Source organism: Neopelma chrysocephalum, unplaced genomic scaffold (genome assembly GCF_003984885.1).
Source record: "Neopelma chrysocephalum unplaced genomic scaffold, ASM398488v2 Primary Assembly neopelma1_96778, whole genome shotgun sequence".
Taxonomy (NCBI): Eukaryota; Metazoa; Chordata; class Aves; order Passeriformes; family Pipridae; genus Neopelma; species Neopelma chrysocephalum.
The window spans coordinates 112758-129471 of record NW_020925422.1 but is presented as its reverse complement, the minus strand read 5'-3'; the positions used below and the strand labels follow the sequence as shown (position 1 = coordinate 129471).

Genomic DNA, 16714 nt, shown 5'->3' with positions numbered 1-16714 from the left:
TACTTGTGTTTGTTGGGAGTCACTCTATACACTACATCAGTCCTGCCTGTTGTGTCATGTGTAACTAAATGTGATACAAGTGATGGTCATGTTTGTAATAACAGCCGGAAAACTATTTCAGGATGATTCATCATTGTCTTTAACTTTGGAACTGCTTTGTTGGTCACCTAAATTCAGTATTATGTGTGTACAAAGAATAGAGGGACCAGGCAATGGAGGAAAAATCTGCTGAGGAATGTTCCAGACATGAATAAAGTTTCTCGCTCAAGAAGGTCTGGAATCGCAAACTACTGAGTACAGAAAAAACACATTTATAGATTTAGGCCTTACCTCATGAGCAGTGGCCTTACCTCATGAGACCAAGTTTCGTTAGAGGGGAAACAAGTGGATGTTTCGGCATTGTAACCCCAGAGCAAGGGTTCAAGTAAATCAGTAGTCAACCTTTTCTGCTTTTCAAACAAAGCTTGTCCTCTCTTGTGTTTCCTGCTGAAGCAGTAAGAGTAAAGTAGCTTTCTTCCAATGCATATTTCCCTAGCTAAAAGAGATTAAATAGACATAACTTTTTGTTTGTCGTGTTCCCTCTGCTTCTGTTGCAGTAAAAATTATTTGTACTTTTATACGAATTTGGAAAAAAACTTTAAACTCTCTGTGGGACGGAGGGTGGAGGAGATAACCTAATATTTTAAACATTTCCTGTTGCTGACTAGTCTTAAGAGCTGAAATGAAGCATTTCCAAAATCTTGGAAAAGTTACTGTGAATATTTGTGTAGTGTAGTAAGTTCCTTCAAGCTTATGAATTACCATAGACTCTGTGGTGTATTAAATAATTTAAATATTAAATTGTTATATTAAAATAGTTATGAAAACTCACTAGCAGAGTATTAGCTGGTTTGACAACTGTAGTGTTGACCATCACAGTTTGTCCTTATTATGGATCAATAGCCTACTACTATTGCTGTCTCTAATGGTACATTTCTAATGGCAAGGTATGTATGTGTCTGCATGACGGAAATTTTATTTTGTGAGTTTTTAAAAACACTGTTCCTGTCATTAAAAAACACACCCAAACAAACACAAAGAGAAAAAAAGGAGATTTATAAGCAGTTGCCAACTTAATTCTTTTTGCGTGTTTGCATATGTTATTTTATTATTCAGTATTCAAGAGCATCATCATGTACTGTCTCTTCTACCAGATGCTGGTATAATTCATTTTGCTTAGTGAATGTGGAAGAAGAGAGTAGTTTATGATTTTATATTCAAAGGAAGACAGCTTTCTTGCAGCTAAGATATTCTCAGTAACTCAAAAGATTTCTGTCTTTATATGATCTTTATGAGAACCTTATATATAGGTCACCAGTAAGACTTTTGTAATGCACATGAGTGATGATAGTCAGTTTAGAATATGTAACATTGACAGTGCCTTTTGCTGACTTGAATGCTTTACTTTTTCAGTTGTTAATGTAATGGAAGCTTCTGTACATAATTAGAAATTTTAGCCTTTGGCAAATTAATTTTTTACTTTAAAAATTGAAGATGATAGTAGGATTGTAACCTTTGCTATAGCTTGAATTTAGCTATGTGTCACTATTTTGGCTATTTTGAAATCTGCTTCAGATTTACAGAGTTACTCAACTATGTCAGTAGAATGGCACTTCATTACACTTCAATTTGACCTACTGATTATTAGTTGATCTTCTGTTTACAATAACTTTAAATCAGTTTTGTAAATGTTATGCTATTAGATTAGAACAATTCTGTCTTTCTGTCTTTTCTGAGTAAAATTGCTGTTTGAAGGGTAGGTCTTATAATGTGCATATCTACAAGAGAGCAAAAGGGAAAATATGACATTAAAATTAATTTAGATTTTAATACTACATACTATTTCAATGTATGGTCAAAATTCTTTGAACTGAAATGAGAGGAGGCATATTACTTGGGGGAGGGGGTTGTTTTGTTTTAAGCCATGAGTTGATGCCAATTATTTCATTATCTCTCTTCTTTTTAGGTATCTCTTTTTAAGGACCTCACAGGCCTTTAGAAACAGTGTTTCTGGTTCTCTTGGGCTACCTGCTAGGCCTCTTCTCCTTGTTAAATTTATTGCATAGTTGTCCTGCATTGTGTTTCAATTTTTTGACTTGTCACTTTTGCACAGCTTTGTGCTCTTGTGGTAACTGCAGCAGTTGACAATGTTGGAAACAATCTGGGTCCTGCAGCCCATTGCTGTCTTAGCCAGTGATTACAGCTCCAGCATCTTCTACTAGTGTCCCTCAGCCTCCTAAGATCTGGGAGGGAAGCGTATGAGAGAAGGCAGCAGTATTAAGAGCTGCTGTTGCAGCTACACGTTGAGTCCTATGTCCAGTTCAGGGCCTCTCAGTTCAGGAAGGACACTGAGGTGCTGGAGTAGGTCCAGAGAAAGGCAGTAGACCTGATGAAGGGTCTGGACCACAGGTCTTATGAAGAGCAGCTGAGGGAGCTGGGGTTGTTTAGCCCAGAGAAGAGGAGGCTCAGGGGAGACCTCATCACTCTCTACAACTGCCTGAAAGGAGGCTGTAGCCAGGTGGGCGTCAGCCTCTTCTGCCAGGTAGCAAGTGACAGGATGAGAGGAAATGGCCTCAAGCTGCAGCAGAGGAGGTTCATGTTGGACATCAGGAAGAATTTTTTCATGGAAAAAGTTGTTAGACATTGGAATGGACTGCCCATGGAGGTCGTGAAGTCACCATCACTGGAGGTGTCCCAGAAATGACTGGATGTGGCACTTGGTGCCATGTCTAGTTGTCAAGGTGATGATCAGTCAAAGGTTGGACTTGATGATCTCAGAGGTCTGTTTCAACCTTAATGATTCTGTGATCCTGTGAAATTTGTTTTCATGTATGCAGTCATTCTGGTCTTTTTCAAACTTTATGGAACCAAAAGACTGGGTTTTTTTCATACTTGCATTTATTTCTATGTTTTGTTTTAACTGCAGGTGTGACCTTTTGATCTCTACTCTCTGCAGTAAACCAAGATTTTTATTAGTTTAAATGAAGTGTAATTTGCGAATTGAATTAGTTTTTGTTGTTACAGAGACACTTCTTGATGGAGACACCTGTATTAGTAACACTAATCTGTTTAACCAGCAATGACTTTTATGTAGTTGTCTGTGGATTGTGTGAAGCTGTGGAGAGGTGTAGAACAATTGACCTTGCACTCAGGATGTGATATTTTGGACAGCTCATCTGCTGTCTAAACAACGTTGAACTGTAACCAATGATAACTGGCATTAATTAATGGTATTTCTATACAAAAGCAAGCTGTTCTAATTTAAGAGGATGCTGAAAATCATCTGAAGAAGATAAAGATACAGATTTTGGCAGTATCAAAACCTAAGGAGTAAGTGTAGTGGTACTGGAGCTATCTTTTGTTATTTTTTAACAAAGTTCTTAATTGACACCCTCCCCCAGCTTTGATTTCTCTAGTTTGCTTCACTACCTAAGGCATACTTTACTCTCTCCTTCATATTTATTACTGTACATCAGTTGCCTTTGTTTTCAATGGTTATAAAATATTAATCTTTTCTTTAGAGTTAAGGTAGTTCATTTCAACTTCTCTTTCCAGAGAAGAGAAAAGGCATTGCCATTGAGATTTGTTAGCTGATAGTTAACAGCTTTCTGGAACAGTACTCAGAAGAGTTTACCCATCTGTTGCTTTTCCTCATGCTGCTGAAGACACAGCTGAAGGCAGGAGATATTTCTGTTTCTTTCCAGTTCTTGGAAGATTAAAACTTTGTTATGAGAACCAAGGAGAAATTGTTGCTTGTAGTTGCACGTGAACAGCTGACAAATAAAGGTGAAACTGCTCAATAATTTTATGATGCAATATGACTTTGGGCAGTGAAGAATGGGTGACACTTCATTTTGTTTGCTTTAAGGAAAAGTTTTCTATTGCCATTACCCTTTTAAAGCAAAACAAATCCCAAACCAAAACAAACAAAAAATTAGTCTAATTGTTAATATTTCTTTCCTAGAAAAGGTAAGGCACTCCTCAAGGGCAAAGCAAAATCTGTATCCTAAGTCTTAGAATGTCAATGTCTAGTGTTTTAACTTCTATGCATGTGATTTTCCCTCCCTTTTTATTATGTCTCTGACAACAGTATCTTGTGAACGATAATAATTCATAGATATTTAATTACTTTAGTGTAAGTAACAACGGAAGATTCTTCATGTTTTTGTGGAAAAGACAGTTTTTGTTGTCAGTGCTTTTCTTTTGTGGCTGCTATGTAATTCCTTTTCATTTTTAGTTCTTTATCAAAAATGTTGATGGTCTTTACAAAGAATACAGAGGAAGTGCAAATATTTTAAGAACATACCATTACATTAGTCCTTTTTTGTTTGCTTGTTTTTTTTTTTTTTTAAATTTCCAGTAAGTTTTAATTTGAGGTAGGTTAAGGATTTGTTGTGGTCAGCCTGACCTTGCCTCGGTGCCCAGCGAGGTTATGGAGCAGATTATCTTGAGTTTGATCACGTGACACATGCAGAACAACCAAGGGATCAGGCCCAGTCAGCAGGGGTTTAGGAGAGGGAGATCCTGCCTGATCAACCTGGTCTCCTCTTATGACCATCCTAGTGGATGAGGGAAAGGCTGTGGATGTGTCTACCTCAGCAAAGCCTTTGATACGGTCTCTCATGTCATTCTCCTGGAAAAGCACTCTTTGCTGGGTTAAAAACTAGCTGGATGGCCGGGCCCAGAGAGTGGTGGTGAATGATGCTGCATCCAGTTGGTGTCCGATCATGAGTGGTGTTCCCAATGGCTCAGTATTTGCCAGTACTGTTTAATATCTTTAATTTCATCTTTGATTATCTAGACGAGGGCATCAAGTGTTCCCTCAGTCTGTTTACAGATGACACTGAGTTGGGTGGAACTATAGATCTGTTGGAGGTTGGGAAGGCTCTGCAGAGGGATTTGGACAGGCTGGATCAATGGACCAAGGTCAGCTGGATGAGTTTCAACAAAGTGAAGTGCCAAGTCCTGCACTTGCATCTCAACAACCCCCTGCAGCTCTACAGACTTGGGAAAGAGTGGCTGGAAAGTTGCCTGTTGGAAAAGGACCTGGGGGTGCTGGTCAACAGCTGTCTGAATGTGAGCCAGCAGTGTGCCCAGGGGGCCAGGAAGGCCAGTGGCATCCTGGCTTGTATCAAAAATAACATGGCCAGCAGGACCAGGGCACTAATTGTCTCTCTGTACTCGGCACTGGTGAGGCCACATCTTGAGTGCTGTTTCCAGTTCTGAGCCCCTCATTGCAAGAAAGACATTGAGGTCCTGGAGCGTGTCCAGAGAAGGGCAGCAGAGCTGGTGAAGGTTCTTGAGCACAAGTCTATGAGGAGTGACTGAGGGAGCTAGGAGTGTTTAGCCTGGAGAAAAGGAGGCTCAGGGGAAACCTTATTGCTCTCTACAACTGCCTGAAAGGAGGTTGTAGCCAGGTGGGGATCGGCCTCTTCTCCCTGGAAACTAGCACCAGGACAACAGGAAGTGGCCTCATTCATGTTGGACATCAGGAGGAATTTCTTCATGGAAAGGGTGGAGTCACCGTCCCTCTGGAGGTGTTTAAGAAACAACTGGATATGGCATTTAGTGCTATGGCTTAGTTGTCAAGTGATGAGTCAAAGGTTGGACTCATTGATCTTAGAGGTCTTTTCCAACCCTAATGATTCTGTGATTTTGTGAGTCTGTAAACATAAAAGGTTTGTCTGTGGTACCATGATTATGCAACGTTTAAAGGCATGTTTGTGCTTTGAGAGCTTACAATTAATTGTAGATATTGGTTGGTAAACAATGGTCCTGTGATTTGGCTAGGAAATGGAGAACAGGAGGGTAACAATGTGAAGTAACAACCGAATGTACAACAATTTAACAACTGTTAAGTATGTACTATATTCAAAATAAAACTGAAGTATTGTTAGAAGTTGCCTGACTCACTACACCTTTTTAATTCTTTTTGTATGAAAACTTTACACTGCTGAGACTGATGGATGAGTCTTATCAATAAGATATATCAAAATTGCTTTTCCAGTCAGTAGGTAGTGAAGAAGTTGTGTCTTGGGAAACATTATGTCAGGCTTTCAGTGTCTGTGTCCCTTCTGGAACGGTCCAGGAAGGGTAGGGACAGGAAAAAAATTAAATGGATGCAAATGAAGCACTAGTAGGGATTTCTAAGGTCTGGAAGTAATTCAAAACAAATAACTGAGAACTTTAAGCATCCTAGACACCATATCTGTTTTGTGAATTAAATCTGTTGCGTTTGCTGACTAATGCTGTTTGGCTCAAAGGGAGCTCAGTTTGGCTGCATTGCTATGGTTTGTAACATTGCTAGCATTTGAGTAGCAGTGTGTTTTGAAAGCACATGGATAGTTAAGCTTAGTTAACTTAGTCTGAGGAGCTGGAATCCACTGTGAAGCTTGCATTTCATGATTCAGTAGATGATTTTTTTATCTTTTTTTTCTCTAATAATAGTCTGTGCCTGTATAACCTACAGGAGAACGTTTAAAGGCTCACATATGATGTTAGACTATATAGTACCTGTTTTGGGTCAAAAGGATGTTACACAGCTCCTACCCACAAACAAAAATTTATACATCATTCATCTAGTCCTCATTCATTGTTTTCTTTCTTCTCATATTGTATCAAGTTATATGCATGAAAGTGATATGCATGAAACCTGCTTCAGAAATTATAATTTACTTTAAAATCAACTGGATATAATAGTTCAGTATGTCACTTCTCACTGAGCAACTTAGCTCCCCTTCTAGTTTTGTTATAACTGGATAAATTTCAGAAAATTAAAGACTTAGACAGACTAAAGCTACTCCTGGTCTTCATGGTTCCCCTTATCCCTTCAAAAAATTATTTCATGTAGAATCCACATAAGATAGTTTATGCAGAAATAAGTCTCCGTAATTTAGCAAGTACCTTAAAATTTGTCAATGAAGAGCAATCAACTGGCATCCATGATTCTGTGACTAGAGATGCCATGTCCTTCCTTATGGAAACATGCACTTGAATAATGTGTGGGGTTGGAGCATGATGGATCAAGAGGAAAAGGTGTAAAGGTAAGACAGGGAATTTGCAAAATCTGAGAATGATCTGGCAGAGCATATCCTGTCAAAATACTCTTCTAGCCAAATGACACAATACCTGATAGTGTTAGCTTTGTAATAGATTATTTTGGCAGGTCATTTGGTGTGGGAAAAGAACACTCTGAAGCTACAGACAGTTTGAGGAAGAGAAAGACAGATACTTGGCAAGGCTTTAAACGTTCTTTGCCTCAAGCAGAACAGACTATATTGCCTGTGGGGCAGAACAAGGAAAGTGCAGCAGTGTGTTTGAACGCCACCACGTCTGCCTTGTCTGACTATAGGATATTGTTTTCGAACATTAAAACTTCATTACTAACTTTAACATTTGTGCAGTAGCTGCACTAATTAATATCTTATGCATCTTTAGTGTTGTTCAAAAACAGTTTTTACCATTGCTGCAAGAATTTTTAAATGACAGTCCCTGCTGCAAGTGCCCTTGCCCTTAGCACAGGAATAATTTTTTATTTTCTTTCATTAAAGAAGAAGAATTAAACCCCATTCATTTTTTTAGTGGCTGATAGGTGATAGTTTAGACTGGATGCTTTATAATAATAGGTAAGGACAGTAGTGTTCTTTAGCCTGAAGATTTTATTGTTACTTTGAAATTAAACTATCTTTGCTTTTGCTTCTTAGCAATTGACTTAAAGAATGGCTCTGGAGCAGTGTATCAAGGACCTGCCAGAAATTCTCCTGATACCACCTTCACTCTCTCGGATGAGGATTTTATGGATGTGGTACAACAAAAGACCAACCCACAAAAGGTAAATGTTACAGACATACTCACTTGCATGGGGACATACTATATGCCTTAAATCAAACTTCGATTCATGACTGTTTACATTCCAAAATCTGCAACAAAGTTAGTAGTTTATTTGTTTCCTGGTACTTCACAATATATGATCTGCAAGCATACGTTTGTCACGTTGATCATTCAGGCTGTTTAGATTGTCATGTTGCAGCAAGTTGGTATTTGTTGCAATGTTCTGATTTACTGCTAATACTACAGTAGAGAGAAAGGTTGGACAGTGAATGCATATAGATGCATTGAAACTGGTCAAAATTCACCCAAACTATGATGATTTTTTCAGGGAGAGAAAGATTTAAGACTGTAATCTTGGTCTGCACTTTCAGCTTCTTGGAGTAATCAACTGCTTAAAACTACTAATTTTACTAATAAAAATGGCTTGTGTAAAAGTAAATTAAACTGCCACAAATTTAATATGTCAGCTTACAGATTAAAGCTTGAGCAAATGAAAACTTTAATTGAGCTCATCATATATCAAACATTTCCTTTTCTTGATCCCAAGCAGAAGTTGTTGGAGACTTTGATTGTAAAATTGGAGACTAACGATCATGGTGAATGTTTGTTGTAAATCCTACATACCACGTGAATAAAATCCTTTGTCACCCTCTGTATATAGCAGGCATAAAGCATAAATGAACAAGATGTTGACATGTAATCATCAGAATGCTAAAGAACAGTGATTGAGATTCAGGAACATGATCTATTCTTGGGCATTTGTATTTCCTTTGAGTTTCTGTGAAGTTTTTCATCTAAAGAAGCTCAAAGCATCTATTCAAATTCTTTTCTGTTGGCTCTCTCTGTTCTTTATTTGAATGTATTTCAAGTTAATGGAACTATGCAAAAGGACATTCAAAGAACTTTCAAAGAGCTTTCAGACTGCAAAGCCACAGTGAAGCAAAACTAGTTTTAAAAAAATACGAACTGAATGTGAAACAGGGTATACAGCTCTTTGAAGTAGGGACAATAAAAATGTAATATACCAGCATTTCAGTGAAAGTATGCTATGTATAAACCCAGAGCATTTCTTTGAAATATGTGTGTACATGCATTGTGCAAGTTTCTGGTTCATTTGGTATGAATTTGAGTGAGTACCTTACCTTTTCATTAGGCCTTTAGTTTTCATTAAATAACCTTTTCATTCTGTTTTTTCATTTGTTATAGGGATATATGGATAAGTGTAGCATGGGGGGACAAGTCTGGGAGCTTTATTTTTGAGCCCTGCTGAAATTTTGCCATCAGCTTCTGTGAAGGCATTTGTCTTATAGCAGGAGAAGTCCTCTGTGCTATACAAAGAAAAGAAATAGAGGTTGCTGAAGTTGCTTTGTATTTTCTTCTTTTCCCCTGAGTGATAGGCTTGCCCTTGTCTGCACTACGGATGGAAAACTATTTCTGGATGGTATTACAATGGAACTGGAATGGTTTTCATTAATAAACAATAACCATTAGGCGTCCTGCACTGAAGGCTTTCTCCTAAGTACTGAACAACCACACTTAACCTTTGGCTTCTTATTTGGTTCTAGCAACTCTTTGATTTGTGTGTAAACAACTGAATACACGCTTTTTTTCCCTCGTCTGCTCTTTTTAGGCATTCTTCTCCGGTAAACTGAAAGTGAAGGGTAACATCATGCTGAGCCAGAAACTGGAAATGATCCTGAAAGATTACGCCAAACTCTGAACTGCTTAATCATCTCCCACAGCAGTGAAGAACTTCAGAAGACAGAAACTTTAATTGTTTCAGAATCAATGATTGAAACATTTGCAGGCTATATAACATCAGTGTTTTGATTCATTATACCACTAATACACAAGCTGATTTAATTGCTGAAGACAGAAGTTATGAAATGAACATAACTGTTACTATTGTCCCTTTTTAGTTTCTCAGCAATGGTAGAGAATCATACTTTTCTCATTGCACACCTTTATCTGAATAAAATGTATGTAGTTCTTACAAAGAAGCATATATTTCTATGTTAATTCTGAAGAAAATTAAACCAATAGACATCTTTGATATCTCCTTATATGTGTCTGTCAGTCTTCATTCATATTGCCTTAGATAGACTGTCTGGTTTCTCTGAGTCTAGCTGGTTTATTATTAAAACTGACTTTTTTGTCTGAAGTTCTCATGATCCCATCAAAACAGCTGGAAGATGGAAATCAGTTCCGTTTATTTACATCTTGTCATTATGTGTTTTTCTTCTGTATGGGAAAAACTATTGAACTTAGCTCTGCCCAGATTGATTAGTCATTTTCATATAAGCTACTCTTATAAATCACATGAAAAGTGATTAACGTTAATTCTTTAGAGGAAAGTTTTTCACCTGGGAGGCATTAATGCTGCCCCAAAGGCTGTTGTTAGAGCTAGATTGTTCTTCATGTAGATTCATTCTCATGAGGGCCAGCATCATGGCGGCAGGGAATGATGGAAGTGAATTCCTTATTTTGAACCTACGGCCAGAACTGAGACAGCAGCTGTGGCTGTATGTTTTCCTAGATAAGGTATGCTCTTAATCGCTAATAGCCATGTGAACACCTGGAAATTTGATTTCATCAGTTTGACCAACATTTTGTGCCCTCAGTTATGTTTTTTTTCTCCTCCACACATGTTCTATGTTTATACCTCTCAAAGAATTCAGGCTATCTGAGACTTTTCTTCTTGATCAGAGGAGGCCTTATTTTAGAAGATGGAATTTTTAATTAATTTTTTTTCTGTCCCAAAACTTGGAGGTACTTCCCTTCCCTTTATGGGTAGACCATAGCCATTAAAGAACTTTGTGGGGCTGCACTTGAGTATGACAGTTTGAAGATAAGTTCTACATGTTGTAATGTTAAGTCAAATTCTCAACTAATTTATTTCTTCATAGCTATAGTATCAGCCATGCTTTGGTTCAGGCAGAGAAACATGAATCTTAAGTACGTCAACAGGTATCTCACAAAAATCACATCATGAATAGATGGGAAACAACAAGTGTGATGTTTGACATCTCAAAGAGGCTGTCAAGTAGAAATGATTGAAAAAATGCCCTTTTACCACATAACATTTACCTTTTTCATGGCATTTTCATGTATGAGAAGGACCTAATAATACCCTCTACTGCCCAGCTTCTATTTTTCAAGCAGCTTTGTGTCAAATAGGTAAAGATGTCTTCTGTTACTTTGTCTTAAGGAATCATAAGAGAAGGACAGATTAACTGCAATCTTCATAATTTTATGCATGTACATGGTTGTAGTGGGTTTCTGTGGCTGGGTTGGTGACGGGGGGGTGCACAGGGGTAGCTTTTGTTAGAAGCTGCTTAGAAGCTTCCCTTGTCCGGTGCAGCCAATGCCAGCCGGCTCCAGGATGGACTTCCTTCCGCTGGCCAAGGCCGAGCCAATCAGGAGTAGCAGTAACGCCTCTGTGATAACGTATTTAAGAACAGAAAGTTGTTGCGCAGAAAAGAATTCCAGCCGGGGAAGAGTGGAGTGAGAACATGGGAACAACAAGGTAGACACCACGGTCAGTGCAGAAGGAGGGGCAGTAGAATCTCCAGGCACCGGAGCTGAGGCCCTGCAGCCCCTGGTGCAGACCAGGGTGGAGCAGCTGTGCCCCTGCAGCCCATGGAGGACCATCAGGGTGCAGAGACCCCCTTGCAGCCCATGGAGAAGTCCATGCTGGAGAAGGTGGATGCATGAAGGAGGCTGTGACCACGTGGGAGGCCCAGGATGGAACAGGGTCCTGCCGGAGACCTGCAGCCCATGGAGAGGGAAGCCCACGCTGGAGCAGGTTTTTCCCAGTAGAACTTATGGCCCCTGTGGGGGACCCACGCTGGTACTGCTTATTCATGTAGGACTGCACCCCATGGAGGAGTGACCCAGGGAACAGCAGTTTGGGAAGAACTGGTGCCCTAAGGATGGACTCATGCCAGAGGTCCATCAAGGACTGTCTCCCATTGGAGGGACCCCATGGGAGCAAGGGAAGGACTCCTCTCTCTAAGCAGCAGCAGAAACAATTGACCGTAACTCCCATTCCCAGTCCCCCTGCACCGCTGGGGGGGGGAGGGAGAACATGAAAGGAAGGAGGGGTGGGGGAAAAGTGTTTCTAAGATTGTTTTATTTCTCACTCTTTGGCTCTTATCCTGTTATAAATAAATGTAATGCAATAAATTCAAGTAATATCCCTGGGCAGACCCACTTGGGGTCTGTTTTGCCCATGAAGGTAATCATAAGTGACCTCTCCCAGCTGTTATCTCAACCCATGAATCCTTAGCTTTTCTTTTTTTTTTTTTTTCCTCTCCTCTGTCCAGTTGCAGAGGGAGAGTGAGAGTGACTTTAGTTGGTACCTGGCATCCGGTCAGGGTCAACCCACTACAATGGTACACCATAAACCCCCAGTTTTCTACATGTATCTTTCCTGCCCATAAATCTGTATATATAATGCTAAAAAATATGTGTATTAAAAAAAAGGAACTGTGAAGAACTAACTTTGAGACTAGGAAGTACCAATACAACCATTTAAGAATGGCATATTTATTGTAGGTTACGTGGTCTTGATACTTCACAACAGATGATTTCTTTTCCTCAGCCCCATAGATAATCTGAAATCTGAAAATACTGCTCCACCCGGAGGGAACAGAGTACTAATAAGATTTTTTTTCCCCTCCTATATTTAAGTGAGAAGCAAAAATACTCAGGCAGGGAAAATTGGTAATATTGAAACCTGTTGCGATTTAACAGGTTGGAGATTACTCAAGAACATCATTTTACTAAATACCTTTACAAACCCAGCCTCTAATTGGATGACACAGTGGGACCACTACCCCTCACCCCACCCTAGAGCCCGAGTGGCCTTTTAACTTTTGCCAAGATCTCTTATTTCCTAAAGTTTACCAGTAAAGTATCCCCTGAGAAAATGTGTGCAGTTTCTCATTTGCACTCTCTCTTAAGGTGTTAAAAGAACTGAAGGCTCTTCTAATATGTCCAGAGAGCAGATAATGTAGAGGAGCCTGTATATTTTTAAAGTAAAACTCTCTTAGTGAGCTCATACTTTGAGATTTGGGGTCTTACATAGTCTTTTACATCTGTACATCCAAGACTTTACTCTGACATTGACTTTTTCCTACACCATGCACTGGTCATAGATATTAATCTTGAGTGGAACAGAAAGTCTTCTCTACTGCAAAAAGCTCTTCCTTTTGCTCTCGGTACCTAGGCTAACTGAACATGCCTCTCAGTATTGTGGCAGACTGTTTTGTAGGAGCATAATTCAGGTGTTTAATTCTTTCATCTGCTTTGTGGCCTGTAAAGCCATTATTGATGATTTTGGCATGTTGATTTTGTTTCTACTCCAATGTATTTACCTTAAGAATATTCTAGTTAGTTGATGCCAACTAGTAACAACCTATTTTCTTTTGAAGGTAAGGTCAGTTTGCTGTGTTGAATATACACATGAATTCATTTGGAGGTTTTAGGTTTTGTTTTCTTCCTGCTACTTGGAAACCTTCTGTTCATGGTTGCTAGCTTTTAGGAGTAGTATTCTCAGAAATGAGTAATAAACCCATGTGTCTTTACAAGAATCCATGCAAAGGAATGTTAGCCAGCTTGGAAGGTGGTTGATTGGATCTGAAGCATTCTCAGCTGCTTTCATCTAGAACAGACTGTTTTGGAATGTTGTGTTTCAAACCCATCCACATCTATTTTATCTGGAGTCATTTTGGGGACCTTTCTTGTCATGCAGCAGCAACAATACCAATACAGTGGCAGGACCTACAGACTGACAATAGCAACACACTACATCCTTTTTTTTTCAGGGTAGCTGCTGCTTTGAATGTTTTTTCTTTGCCACGGATAAGTGCCCTTATCTTGGATTGCAAAGCCACACCTGTTTACCAAACATCTCAGATAGCTCCTTAGTGATATTGATAAATTTAGTAGAAAATAAGGAGGCTTTTGCAAGCATCTTAGCACTGCATATACTCTATTTAACGTAGAGGAGAGGAAGATTGTCCTTTATTGAAATATGTGCTTCGTAGGGTTTAGATTAATTCTGAATATATTTAAATAAGGTGCTGTCTGGACTCCAGATTTTTTACCATTGGAGGTACGAATTCAGTTGTTTGCCCTTCTGGAATAACTGAGTTACTGCTAAACATGGTAAATTGGTAAACATTGTAAATTGGTGTGATTTTTAATCATGGCTCACTATTATTTTATATCTCATTTTCCTTCTCCTTATATTCATTACAGTCTTCCTGCTGGCTGCAATTATGTCCATCCTTTAAGAAATAAATTGCAGTTCCACTTATATTTGTCCTCTTCGGTCATTTATGGGTCCTCTGATTAAAGGCGGAGAGCAGCAATAACAGATGAGAAAAGTTATATAAGCTTCCTGTCTGTTAGTATTGGCTTCAGAGAAGCCTATGCTGAATTTTATGCTTTCTAGTCACTGGAATTGTTCTTAATTAGTTTATTTGAGAGGAGTTCAATACACCTTCCAGCTGTCATCAATAATTACAGTTAACAGCTCTTTAGATGTTGACAAGTGCATTCATAGTCAGAGAATATTAAATGAGTAAAAAGGGGAAGGAACAGAAGCATGAGAGAGTGGTAAACTTGAGGAACCTCAGACAGCGGAACTCAGATGCTGTCTCCTCTAAGGCTTATTCCCACCTCCCTACAAGGACCTCACTTCTGAGAGTTATTTGTATTCTAGTTTGTTGGTGCAACTTGTAGCACTTGTGTTGGGGAGTATTTATCGCCCAAGAGTCACCATGATAAATTAAAATGCTTTGTAAAATGGAAGAAGTCAGTGGTATTACAAATAAAGTATTCCAAGTTGGATAAGTAAGCCTTTTTAAATTGTTTAATGTACTTTTATTTTTAATAAGGTTCTCTAGTATAATGCAATATACCCTGACAGAGGTTTATGTCACTGAAATTATGTCTTCTATTTCGTTCCACAAGCCTTGGGGGCAGAGCGGCATTCAGAAGATGATGACTTTGTTTTTATATAACATTGCCTCCATCTAGCATGAATGAAGATCTGTGTAAAGAAAGGTTAAGTCTCATTGCAGTGTTTTCTTTATGGTCATAATTGTGAAAGGGTAAAAAGAGAAAAGGAAATATCTGTATCTCCCAATTTCCACAATTTTTTTTTCTTCTGCTTTAGTTGGTGAAGATATCTTTCTACTCGCGTGAGAACGACTTCTCCATGATAATTCATCTGCAGAAAGAAATTTTGTCCTTTAGGCCACCGGCTGTATCTCCAGCAGACTGACCTAGAAAGCATCGGACATCAGCAGATATGAAGTCAATTAGGGAAAATAAAGTAGACTATGAATGTAGTTGCATTTTTATGACTTCTATATTACCCTCGTGATACAATTCAAATGTTTAGTCTTTCTAAAAATCAGTTCACTGAAGTGGCATGTTAGGATCTTAGATGAGTGAGTAGGCTGAGCTCTGTAAGAGGTGGATCTCTTTGTGGGTCTCAGTGAGTACTATCAAAGTTCCCTTAGTCTGCTAAGTTAAATCACATATTGAAAGCTCACTGTGTCTCAAAGATGGAACTAAGAAAGATTCAGTAATATCTAAAGTTGTCCAAATTAATGGTGTGGGGGTGTATGCATCTTGCTAAGAGCCATTTTAGAACATTAATCCTTTTATGTTTCCCTGTGGTACTAATGCCCTGATCATGTCAAGTGCCTTTTTTCACTGGAACTAATACTATTTCAATCAAAAATGGGCATCACATAATCTGGAAGAAAAACTGAGAGCACTCACATTTAAATAAATATTTAGGTTAAGAATAAATGTTTTAAAATTTCTAATTATAGAAGCATATAATCTCATACAATCATAAAAAGTTTCAGCATGTCAGTATACTGAATATGTCATCTTTTTTAACAAATACTTCCTCTTTCCCCTTCACTGCCTCTGCCCTCTTGCATTTTGCCAGTTCTCTTGTGAAGACATGTCAGAAGGAGCACAAGCATAGGTTATCGTAGCAGTCAGTGGTTTATGAAGACTTGGATTTGAAATGGGAAAGAAGAGTCCATTGTGGTAACCTAGATTTCATCTGGATCTCACTCAATTTTGAGTCATAACAAGTGAAGCTGCCATAAAAGTCTCGCAGTTAGGATTCCAGAACTACTGTGAACTAAGTAAAAAATGGAATAAATTGATATAGGTCCGTGTTTTTATCTGCAGCCCACTGAAAAAAAGAGTATGTTACTATAAATGCTAAAAAAACAATCACAGTGAATTGTTCTTTACTCGTACTGGTCTCTCCACTGAGATGAAGCGCATGAGACTTGTGAAGCTACCTGACCTTTTCATGAAGCTTCTTGACCCTTCTGTTCCCTGCTCCCCAACATCTGCTTCATTTGTGGTCAGAACTGATCTGTGCTCTGCACAGTTCAGCCTTCTGCTGTGTGAATCTCAGTCTGATTTTCATGAACAATGGGCAATGCAGTTCCAGATATCTACTGTAGCCTTATCTGAGCTCATGATAGCTTTGGTGCTGAGAGCATTGTAATCTTGTTAGGGAATTGTAATAAAAGGTAGTAGAGTTTTTGACTGAATGTAAAACATTTTTTTAGGTGTTTCTTTTTTTCATGAAGATAAAATAAGTCCACCTGAGGACTATATCAGGGAAAATACAACCTTCCTAGCTCAAAACATACTTTAAATAAATTTTTGATTATTTGGTTCTTCAGTGCTGTTTTTTACATATGTGACCAAGCATAACAAAGAAAACTATTAATGTAGAAAAGAAGGTAAAAACAACAACCAACCAAACTCCTCTTGTCTGTTATTTTTCCTTTTC

At 38.6% G+C, this 16714-nt stretch overlaps 1 protein-coding gene across 3 annotated transcripts in view; it reads left to right on the top strand.

Annotated features, from left to right (window-relative positions):
• Positions 1–9932, top strand: part of HSD17B4 (hydroxysteroid 17-beta dehydrogenase 4) — a 63204-nt gene extending 53272 nt beyond the window's left edge. For all 3 annotated transcript variants that reach the window (XM_027709425.1, XM_027709427.1, XM_027709426.1), the window contains exons 23-24: positions 7743–7870; positions 9500–9932. In XM_027709425.1, coding sequence (XP_027565226.1) covers positions 7743–7870; positions 9500–9589 — 218 coding nt within the window. In that variant the 3' untranslated portion in view covers positions 9590–9932. The remainder of the gene's footprint in view (positions 1–7742; positions 7871–9499) is intronic.
• Positions 9933–16714: the final 6782 nt, after the last annotated feature.